The following is a 10,991-nucleotide window of genomic DNA, read 5'->3' on the forward strand; positions in this document are numbered from 1 at the left end:
ATAGGGGGAGGGGGGGGGGGGGGCATATGCTCACTGTGCTCCCTGCCTGCACCACTGGACTGAGGTCCACAACCATTGCTATATTGCGCGAAATACTGGTACTACCTGACCATAAGTTAATCCATGGATAAAAATGAGCTTCAAAATAGGGGCCTGCCTGACTGGCCGGAATGTTGACGCTTCCCACTATAAGCACTCACTAGCTACCTGCCTCCCTACCGTTGATCCATACTGCTCCGGTTGTGGTGGTCCCCACGTTGAACTGTGGACCACATTTATACGCAATAGGGGTCATTTCAGCCTCAGGTTTCAATGCGAACTGAACAGTTGCTTTTGCATTTTTTGCATATTTTTTTTGCTTTTTTTGGTGCTCAAATAGGCCCGCGCAAAAACATATTTGCTCCAAAGTGGCGCAGATAGCCGTAAATGAGGGCCGCCACATCACACTCTTCGACTGCTTTTCGCGCGGCGGGGCGCTGTACATTGCGGTCCAGCCGCGCTCAAGCAGCTTGAGATTTGTCTTCCCGTTTTCTGGCGCGATTTGCATGAATGATACTGTGACACGCGTCTTCAGTTCAACCTGCATTTGATCGTGCGCTGGACATCAGGAAAGCAATGGAGACCGAATCCTTCGTTCTGAAGCCGAACAGGGATCTGTTAGACCCGAATTTTGAAGGCTATAAATTAAATTTAGACAAGATTGCTATTCATTCCAAGCATGTTGAAGAAGGTTAGTGTGTGTGGTTTAATATATTCTGATGTGCTAGTTTTGGGGTTAACTGACCTGCATTTACTTGATTGTCACTCATTTGCAAGCCATTTTCTGGCCTGGCATGCCTGGCATGGTTTGTTAGTCTTGATTGTTACCCCTGCCTCACATTGCTTTGAATTGCTTGACCCTAGCTGGTTGCCAACTTGCAATTTTGAATCACGCAGCTGCACACATTAAACTTTTATGTTGGGGACAGTGATGATATAGTGGTTAGGGGTTTGACTCTGGACCTGTAGGCATTGGGTTGAGGCTGCTGTCACGCCACCAATGCATGCTACATGACACACTAATGAATGTGTCTGTCCCAAAATAGCCTTGTTGAACATTGATGTGTAAAGCCCCAATGATTTTTCCTAGATTTGTCATGTTGGTTAAAAGTTAGCAATTTTAGCAAGTAAGCTATATATATATATATATATATATATATATGTGTGTGTGTGTGTGTGTATATATATATAATCATAGCTGGTTTTATTATTTTCAGGGGTTCTACAAGCTCCGGAATCCTCCAGCAATTATTCCTACCAGCAAGTGCGGCTATATGCTCTCCACAACCATTTGTGGCCAGACCCATGGGCCCCTGACCAGAGCTTCTACTTCTCTGCAACTGGAAGTGTTTGTCAGGTTGGGATAGGGCCAGTAAGTATCAAAGGATCTGTGAAGGACAATTGTGTCCCATTTTGCACTGCTGTACAAATAATCAATTTTCAGTAGTATGTGATTTATTTGATCTGGTGTTGATAGAGCAGCTCTGGAATCCCACAGATCATTGGCCAGTGCAGTTAGGATATGTAAACAAAGCAAATGTAAACAAAGCTGTGGCCATGGTCTAAGATGTTAATGAACCCAGGGCTACAATGTCATTGTCAGTGTTTTACTTTATGGCTAACTCCATGAATATAAGTTTCATCAGTCTCCCTTCATTTCAAATTCCTGTGTTGTCATGTGTTTGCCATCTGTGGACCACTATCCAATGTTTTTTCTTCACTGGTCCCATGCTGCCAACACATTGTTTCCATGGGCCAATCTGCAGCAATGCAGACAGCTTAGAATATGCGCTTTCACTTGGGCTTGGGCTTGTGGGCTTGGTGCTTATGGGCTCAGTACTTTCTCATAGTCTCCTGTCTGATAGTCTCCCTGATAGATAGTCTGATGGTCTGATAGTGTTTCCTCATTTGCAAGAGCTTCCACTTCTCATGATATAGTTTCCCAGCTCCCACCCACCTCTGCCCTGTCTGCCCTCATGGCAGAGGCCAGCTGGATCAGCAGCAGTGCCAGGTATCATGTCCCAGACTCCTGTCCTGTCTTGTCCCCCCTCATCAGCAGCAGTGTCAGGCTCCACACAGCACCATCTTGTAAGACCCACCCACCATCAGCATGTCAGCCCCACCACCAACAGCTCCCATCTGTACCTGACGGCGCGCGCGACTGCGGCCAGGCGCTGCCGGCGGCGGTGCGCTCCGTGCCGGTGCTGCAGCTGCCCGCCAGCGAGTCGCCGCGCCCGGAGCCGACGCACCCATCGCTGAGCTTCGCCTCCGACCGGCTGGCGCTCGTGTCGGACGGCCGGGGCCGGCTCCACCTGGTGGACACCGGTGACCGCGCCCTGTCCCAGCCCTGGCAGGTACGCCGGCCGACCCGGCGCCGCCGCCGGGGTCTCGTGGCTGCTGTTCGCCTGTGACATGTCACAGGACTGTTGTTGGTATGTTGCATGGCCAGCTAGCGTCGTTTTGTCACTGTGCGTGGTGGACAGTGTGTGGTGCTTTTGGGACTCTTGGTATTATTTGAGACTCTCTAGGTGAAAATGATGCAACAAAAAGCTGACAGGTTGTTAGCAGTAGCTGCTAGTCCGGTAACCGACGAGCCGATGGCGACACACTTCTGTGGCTGCTGACAGCCAATGCTCCTCTTCTGGGCATGGTCAAATAAGCGAATACCCCTCCTGTGCAGCATGGTCAAATAAGCCAATGCTCCTCTTCTGCAGCATGGTCAAACAGCAGAACAAAATATGGGCAAAAAACCTCATCTTCGTTCGTAGTAGGTTGTCTTTTTGCCGGCCACAACGGAAGCGCTACATCCGGCATCAGTGTAGAACTCCGACCTTACCGACACCGGCATGTGTCCAGCATCACTGGTCAGCATAATTCGGCGTTGCCACCTTCAGCCGGGCCTCTCGCGTCGCCGTCCTGACTACCAAAGCATCTTCCCTCAGCCGGGCCTCTCGGGTCGCAGTCCCGACTGCCGTCGCCCCTTCCTGACCCCGGCGTCTCGGGTCGCCGTCCCGACTACCAAAGCATCTCCCCTCAGCCGGGCCTCTCGGGTCGCAGTCCCGACTGCCGTCGCCCCTTCCCTGACGCCGGCCTCTCGGATCGCAGTCTCGATTGCCCAGGCCCCTTCCCTGACGCTGGCCTCTCGTTGACAGATCCAGTTCAGCGACTCGCTGCTGGAGGGCCGTGGCTTCGTGCTGCAGCACTCGGTGCTGGACGCGGCCGGCCGACTCCACGTGCTGGCCGGTCACGTGGCCGAGGGTAGCGCCGTGCCCGAGTGGCGGGAGCAACACAGCGACGACGGCGCGTTCGTCAACCTGCTCACCTGGTTCACGTTCGTTAAGGGTGCGTGCCGGGCGGCGGCATCGGACGCGGGCGTGCACGGTTGCTGTGCTGGGTGAGAGTGTGAGTGAGTGAGTGTGCATCGTGCACTGTTTCGTGTGGCTGGGTGAGGGCGAGGCTCAGTATGTGGAGCTGGATAAAAGTTAAATATCCACAGCGATAGGTGCTGGAATGTGTTTGAGAAAGTGGCTGATTGAATGCATCAATGGTCCTCACTTGCTGTCTAGCACCAAGGAGTGTGTAATTGGCTAAGTTAGTGAGTAAATGGCACAGTATCCTTAAGAATAGCTGTGACATGTATGAGGCATACTTGCATCAGCCACTCCATTACGAGTGGGCTCGGTGCGCACCCGCGCTTTCATCTCCTCGCTGTCTGAGCGTGGCATCAGACCTGACCCGACACCTCGCTCCTAATGCCCATGTCCAGCGCGCACGCTCCCGCCACCCTGCCCGCCTCTACCGCAGCCTCCGGCCCGCAGGTGGCGCCGCCTGGCGGCTGGAGCGGCTGCGTCAGGCGGCCACTGCCAGCACCGTCCACTACGCGGCGCTGGACGCGGCGGGCCAGGCGCTGTGTGTGGCCGCGGACCGGCCGGCCGCCTTCATACGCGACACGGAGCGGCCGGTGGCGCCGGCGCCGGCCCCGACCCCGGCCGAAGCCGCAGGTAAGGGCAGGCCTGTCGTCAGGGGTCGGGGGTCGCGTCTGGTGCCGGTCCTCCTTTGGTGAGGTCGGACTCTGCAGGTGGAGACCTCCCTTGGTGAGGTCAGACTGCGGGTGGAGACCTCCCTTGGTGAGGTCAGACTGCGGGTGGAGACCTCCCTTGGTGAGGTCAGACTGCGGGTGGAGACCTCCCTTGGTGAGGTCAGACTGCGGGTGGAGACCTCCCTTGGTGAGGCCAGGCCCCGCAGGTAAAGGCCTCCCTTGGTGAGGCCAGGCTTGGTGCCGAAGACCTCCCTTGGTGAGGTCAGGCTCCGCAGGTGAAGACCTCCTCTGAAGAGGTCAGGCTCCGCAGGTGGAGACCTCCCTTGGTGAGGTCAGACTGCGGGTGGAGATCTCCCTTGGCGAGGTCCAGCTCCACAGGTGAAGACCTCCTCTGGTGAGGTCAGGCTCCGCAGGTAAAGGCCTCCCTTGATGTGGTCAGGCTCCACATGTGGAGAGGGAGTGCTTGGAGAGGTTGGTTAAATGTTGTTCGTGCATTCAGTTGAGGCGAGGTGGTCATACCTGTGTCACCGTTCGTCAGGTGAGGATCTGCTGATCCGATGATGGGCTGTTTTTGGATGAAGATGTGGTATCGGGAAAAATTTGAACTAACCATGGGTGATAGCACTATCCACATGGATGATTTTTGTATGCATAAGAACGACCAGCTGGATCGCTTCAGGCTTCCCTGTTCCGAACGCTGAACGTTCCCCTCGGTTCTGAAGGTCGCACGCGAATCTCGGCTCTGAACACAGCACTGTATCCCAGCCTGTGGTCATACCCGCCGTGTGCCACCAGCGCCGCCGTCAGCACCGCTCTACGTGTGGAGCCAGACGGCTGATGACGTCACGGTGCAGCTGTCGGCCGGCGCTGGCGGCGGCGGCGGCGGCGACGGTGAGACGGTGCGGGTGGTGCTGGAGCCGCACGTGCTGACGGTGACGACCGGAGGCACCACGCTGCTGCGGGGCACCCTGGCCGCCGCCATCCGGCTGGACGAGAGCACCTGGACCAACGACGACGGCAGGTGACGTCCGTGGTGATGACGGGGATGAGGGCAGGGCAGCAGGGGTGACGTGCATGTTATAGCGTACAGCAGCTCGTCACAATGTACTCTGCAGGACGGTGGCCTGTGGCAGGCTCGAGGCCGACGCTCGTGGTAACTGGACCCTGCCATGCTCGCAATGACCACCCACAGGGCTTTGCTGCGGCGAATGCTGACCTTATGTCCGCGAAGGATGGCAGTGAGCGGGTCTTCCATTGTCCTCTATAACGCCAATTGTTATTCCCAGCACAGCATCTGTTGACAGGTTTTCCGTCCCAGTCCGATGTTTTGGATCACCCCCCCCCCCCCCCGCCCCCTGACACTGTTCGGGAGACGAAGGTTGGTTTCTGCAGCAATCCAGGGCCGATGGCCATACGGATGCCATCGGTGATGCGACCTCTGGCCCCAAAGATGCTTTCCATGTGAAGAACAAAGCGAACACTGAACATCCTCTTCCAGTGGTCACTACCGCGAACACCCTGACACTGACAACGGCCTACGACCGCCGCCGCCAGCACCGCCCGTGGCCCGTCCTGCTCCCCGACCACTGACGCCGGCACCGCCCGCGGCCCGTCCCGCTCCCCCGACCACTGACGCCAGCACCGCCCGCGGCCCATTCAGCCCCCCCCCCCTCCCCCGCTGACCGCCGACGCCAGCACCACCCGCGGCCCCTCCAGTTCCCCCAACCGCCGACGCCAGCGCCGCCCGTGGCCCGTCCCGCTCCCCGACCGCCGACGCCAGCGACCCCCGCGGCCCATCCCGCTCCCCCGACCGCCGACGCCAGCACCGCCCGCGGCCCGTCCCGCTTCCCCGACCACTGACGCCAGCGACGCCCGCGGCCCGTCCCGCTCCCCCGACCGCTGACGCCAGCGACGCCCGCGGCCCGTCCCGCTCCCCGACCGCTGACGCCAGCGACGCCCGCGGCCCGTCCACCACCGGTCTGCCCGTGACCGCGCTTCTCACCTCCGCCAGACTGGAGGTGGTGCTGGCCAAGGTGGAGCGGGGTCAGGTGTGGCCGGAGCTGCTGCCGGGCGACGGCCGCGGCGAGCAGATAGTTGACCCCGAGCTGGCAGGCGAAATGGCGCAGCGGCTGGCCCATCTCACCTCCGACGCCGAGGTGAGGGCGGGACAGTGACGGCCGCGCAGCTCCGTGCCGTCCGGGTGCTTAGCGGTTTCGATCCAGCAGCGTGGAAGCAGTTGGATTTTAGCCTGGCGTGAAGACACTGGATACGGTGGCGACGGAATTGCCCCCTGCCGTACTATGGTGCGATGTTGTGAAGGTGCTCTGTCGGTAGGTATGATGTGATGGGCTATTGCACTGGTAAAATTTGTATGTGCTGGCGAAAAATTGGGTTTTGACTGAGATGCTACGAATGCGGAGTATGGGCGTCGCGGACATAGTTCGCAGGGCGTGGATGTATGTGTAAGCTGTCAGGCATTCCCAGACTGACATTCCGCCGGTGCCGACATTCCGCCCGTGCCGACATTCCGCCTGCGCTGACACACCATCCGTGCCGACGCCCCGCCCAGGCTGGCATCTCGCCCGCGCCAACACCCCGCCTGTGCTGACACCCCATCCGTGCCGACACCCCGCCCAGGCAGTCATCTCCCCCGTGCCGGCCCCCGCCCGTGTCGAAGAAGCCTATGCCGACCCCCGTCGCCTGGTCGACAGAACCCCAAGCCGGACGCGGCCGACGCCTACAACGTGGCGGAACTGGAGGACTGCGACGACTTCCCGGAGGCGAGCGCCGCCCTGCTGCGGCTGGATGGCGACACTCACGCCCCCACTCATCAGGTGCGAGCGGCACCGGATGCGGCGGGCGCCAGCTGTCGCTCGCCGGGGCCCGCCGTCGGCGATGACGCTCTCCAGCCGGGACGGGGATGTAGCAGTTCCGCTTTGAAGTCTTGGCAGAACGTGGGGAGTGGGAGGCAATGCAGTCATTTGCAAGAAGTCAGGACCACCTCGAGTGATTCCACAGTTCTGTTGTGCCCAACAGACGGCGGGGTACGCAGCTTGATCACGAACGCGCAGTGTGCTACGAGAAACCGTGATGGCTGTGATCGGTCCCAGAGCGGCGGCTCACGTGTTGCCAATCGAAACGCGTTTAGTGCATGCACCTCTACCCACCGGGTCTGAACATGGCACGGGATCTGCTCCCGACCTGATAACCCACGAGCTCCCCGCGCCCGCAGACCAGCCTGGACAGTCACCAGTACGTGCTGACAGCCCGGCTGGCGGCCGCCGAGCCCCCGGCGCTCTGCGTGCGACACGACGTGGACGCCCTGCTCTGGCAGCCTCGCGCCCGGGACGGACGGTCAGTGGCGGCGCCCTGCTCTGGAAGCCCCGCGCCAGGGCGGGACGATCAGTGGCGGCGCCCTGCTCTGGCAGCCCCGCGCCAGGGACGGACGGTCAGTGGCGGCGCCCTGCTCTGGCGGCCCCGCGCCAGGGCGGGACGATCAGTGGCGGCGCCCTGCTCTGGCAGCCTCGCGCCAGGGACGGACGGTCAGTGGCGGCGCCCTGCTCTGGCAGCCCCGCGCCCGGGACGGACGGTCAGTGGCGGCGCCCTGCTCTGGCAGCCCCGCGCCAGGGCGGGACGGTCAGTGGCGGCGCCGCGCCGCGCGGGCGGGCCGCTGTCCGGGGGGGGGGGGGAGGGGGGGGGGGGGGGAAGGGCGCGGTGGCTGGCCACACGTTACATGTGTAGGCTCATCGGTCGGTCCGCGTTCTTACGTGGTGTAAGTCTAGCTACATGCCACCGAGTCTGCCGTTGTGCCCGCCTGCCATGCCATGCAGATATTATTTTGTTCACTGTGTGCATGGCGTTTTGAACTTTGATGCAGTCCGGGCATTTGCTGTTTACACAGCGTATGCTTGTGGACAGATAAGCACGACGAGTTCCCTATCGGGTTCCCTTGCTGTGCATTGGACCGATACCTTGTTTAAATATGATCGGCAGATGGTATTGTGACCACGTCGGCACGCTGAACGCCTTCGGATACGTGCAGGCCTCCAAACAGCAGCGCAAGTTCCTCACGTGCGCCCCAGGTCAGTGCGCTTTGCGGGGGACGTGGTGTAGCTGGTGCTGTACACAACGCGTGCGTGTGTGTGTGTCCAGCTTATGCATTTAGTGTAGACTTGTATAGGCCTAAGGGAAAGTCAGTGGAGAGTTATTTGCAAGGCTGCAGCATGGTAGTTTCACGTCCAGGTGTCCGGGTTTGCTGTCAGACATACTCGGCAGTTTTTTGAAGTATGTTCCTGCTGCACACGTCCGCGACGAGCGGATGGTTGTTTTGTCGCATGCGTGCGGATGACCGTTGGATGGCTTTTCAGACATGTCATACGCGGTGATCTGCGAGACGTCCCGTCACGTGTACATCTACCACCAACCGTCGCCCGTCTGCGGAGAACTGCGCAATCGCCGGTCAGGGCAGCGAATTACCGAGGTGAGCAACGCATGTAACTTCGGTTTTGATTCTCACCGATAGGTGGCTCTGTCTCGGTGTTGCGCGTTTGTACTCGACCATGGGCCCGTTTATTTTGAGTTCGATAGCGGAGAGACATGGTCTCCATCTGTCAGTCAGTCTGAAGCGTACCGGGGCTTGTCTGACATTGACAGTTGTTCGAAAGTCAACTGGCTCCAGCTGAGGGCTCAGTCCCTGTGTGACAGCCGGCTGTGTGGTCTGTCACTTGACGTCCGGTGTATGTTTGACCCCCATGTGAGCATAATTTGACCTCAGTACGACCGGCCTTCAGCTCACTGTCACATGACGGCCACCTGAGGGATGGGCCGTCCCCGTGACACGTGTCCGTGACGGTACTCTGACTCGCCGCTCGGCCCTCAGCTCACTGTCACATGACGGCCACCCGAGGGATAAGCCGGCCCCGTGACACGTGTCCATGACGGTACTCTGACCCACCGTTGCCTGTCACATGACGGCCACCTGAGCGATGAGCCGGCCCGTGACACGTGTCCGCGACGGTACTCTGACCCGCCGCCGCCCGCCGCCAGGTGTCGCGCCAGCAGGTGGTCAGTCTGGAGGACTCGGACCCCATCCTGGGCGTGGCCGCCGCCGCCCGCTTCCTGCTGGTGCTGACCGCCAGCCGCCTGCACGCGCTGGTGCTGAGCTGAGCTGAGCTGACCGTGAGCGGGCCGCTGCTGCTGCTGAGGCTGACCCGAGCACCGGCGCTGAACGGGGTGTGCTACGACCAGGGCGCCGGTGCCGAGCCGGCGCTGGGCTAACGCTGATGATGCTGAGCCGAGTGTCGGTGCCGGGCTCGGCTCCGCTGGGGCGCGGCCGGGGATGTGTCCGGCGCGTGCAGCGGCCGGCCGCCGACGCCCGCCCTCTGATGGGACGGGCTGGCTGTGTTTTGCGGGGACCGGCAGGCGGATGTGGGCTGCTTTGTGTGTCAGAAATGCACCGCAGTCTGGATCGTGGTCGTGTTATGTGGGAGGCGCCACCGGAGCGCGGTTGGGACACTGCAGATGGGCGCCAGGCCAATGGCGGTGAGAAGCAGCGCCGTTTCAGACAGAATGACGCCTCCACGGCGGAGCGATGTACAAGCAGCTCGCGGCTAAGAAACACCGCGTGCTTCTACGTCTCTTGCAATACACGGTCAGGCGCGCCATCTCCGCAGGCGCCGCGAGAACCCGCACAACAGACAGACCACACAGACGCGTGGGGCCAAAGGTCAGCCGGGGACGTGACCCGCCTGTTACCGGCGACGGAACATGCCACCGGCGATGGGCCCTGTTACCGGCGACGGGGACTGTTACCGGTGACGGGACCTACCACCAGCGATGGGCCCTGTTATCGGCGACGGGACCTATTGCCGGCGACGCGGCCTGTTACCGGTGACGGGACCTGCCACCGGCGATGGGCCCTGTTACCGGCGACGGGACCTGCCACCGGCGATGGACCCTGTTGCCGGCGACGGGACCAGCCACCGGCGATGGGCCCTGTTACCGGTGACGGGACCTGCCACCGGCGATGGGCCCTGTTACCGGTGATGGGACCTGCCACCGGCGATGGGCCCTGTCACCGGTGACGGGACCTGCCACCGGCGATGGGCCCTGTTACCGGTGATGGGACCTGCCACCGGCGATGGGCCCTGTTACCGGTGATGGGACCTGCCACCGGCGATGGACCCTGTTACCGGTGACGGGACCTGCCATCGGCGATGGGCCCTGTCACCGGTGACGGGACCTGCCACCGGCTATGGGCCCTGTTACCGGTGACGGGACCTGCCACCGGCGATGGGCCCTGTTACCGGTGATGGGACCTGCCACCGGCTATGGGCCCTGTTACCGATGACGGAACCTGCCACCGGCGATGGGCCCTGTTGCCGGCGACGGGACCTGCCACCGGCGATGAGCCCTGTTACCAGTGACGGGACCTGCCACCGGCGATGGACCCTGTTGCCGGCGACGCGGCCTGTTACCGGTGACGGGGACTGTTACCGGTGACGGGACCTGCCACCGGCGATGGGCCCTGTTACCGGCGACGCGGCCTGTTACCGGCGACGGGGACTGTTACCGGTGACGGGACCTGCCACTGGCGATGGGCCCTGCTACCGGCGGCGGGGACTGTTACCAGCGACGGGCCTTATTACCGGCGACGGGGCCTGCTGCCGGCGACGGGACCGCGTCAGCCGATACAGAAGCCGCGCCTGTTTTTGCCGCCCCCTCCAGCCGCAAGAAGCAGAGGCCTGCGCTGCTGCCGGCGGCCACCGTGCCGCGGCAAAAAGGCACCGACATTGCCGCAGAGACATCGATATCGGCGCGAGGTCGCCGCGCCGGCTTCGGTTTCGCGGGTCGAGGGGAGCGGCCGCAGGTATGCGCCGTGCCCGGTGACCCGCGGCGGCGCCCGCGCTGCCGG

General features: G+C 61.3%; 1 protein-coding gene across 1 annotated transcript; it reads left to right on the top strand.

Annotated features, from left to right (window-relative positions):
* The first annotated feature begins 433 nt into the window (after positions 1-433).
* Positions 434-9,901, top strand: LOC119105565 (nudC domain-containing protein 1). Its single transcript, XM_037229026.1, has 13 exons — positions 434-730; positions 1,257-1,411; positions 2,211-2,393; positions 3,192-3,381; positions 3,858-3,958; positions 4,285-4,300; positions 4,874-5,099; positions 6,090-6,234; positions 6,790-6,912; positions 7,311-7,432; positions 8,072-8,160; positions 8,446-8,558; positions 9,125-9,901. The coding sequence occupies exons 1-13, from the start codon at positions 616-618 to the stop codon at positions 9,242-9,244; spliced, it is 1,698 nt and encodes a 565-aa protein (XP_037084921.1). The 5' UTR covers positions 434-615; the 3' UTR covers positions 9,245-9,901.
* The last annotated feature ends 1,090 nt before the right edge of the window (positions 9,902-10,991 follow it).

This window comes from Pollicipes pollicipes, unplaced genomic scaffold, assembly GCF_011947565.3.
Source record: "Pollicipes pollicipes isolate AB1234 unplaced genomic scaffold, Ppol_2.1 Scaffold_6138;HRSCAF=7277_pilon_pilon_pilon, whole genome shotgun sequence".
NCBI lineage: Eukaryota > Metazoa > Arthropoda > Thecostraca > Pollicipedomorpha > Pollicipedidae > Pollicipes > Pollicipes pollicipes.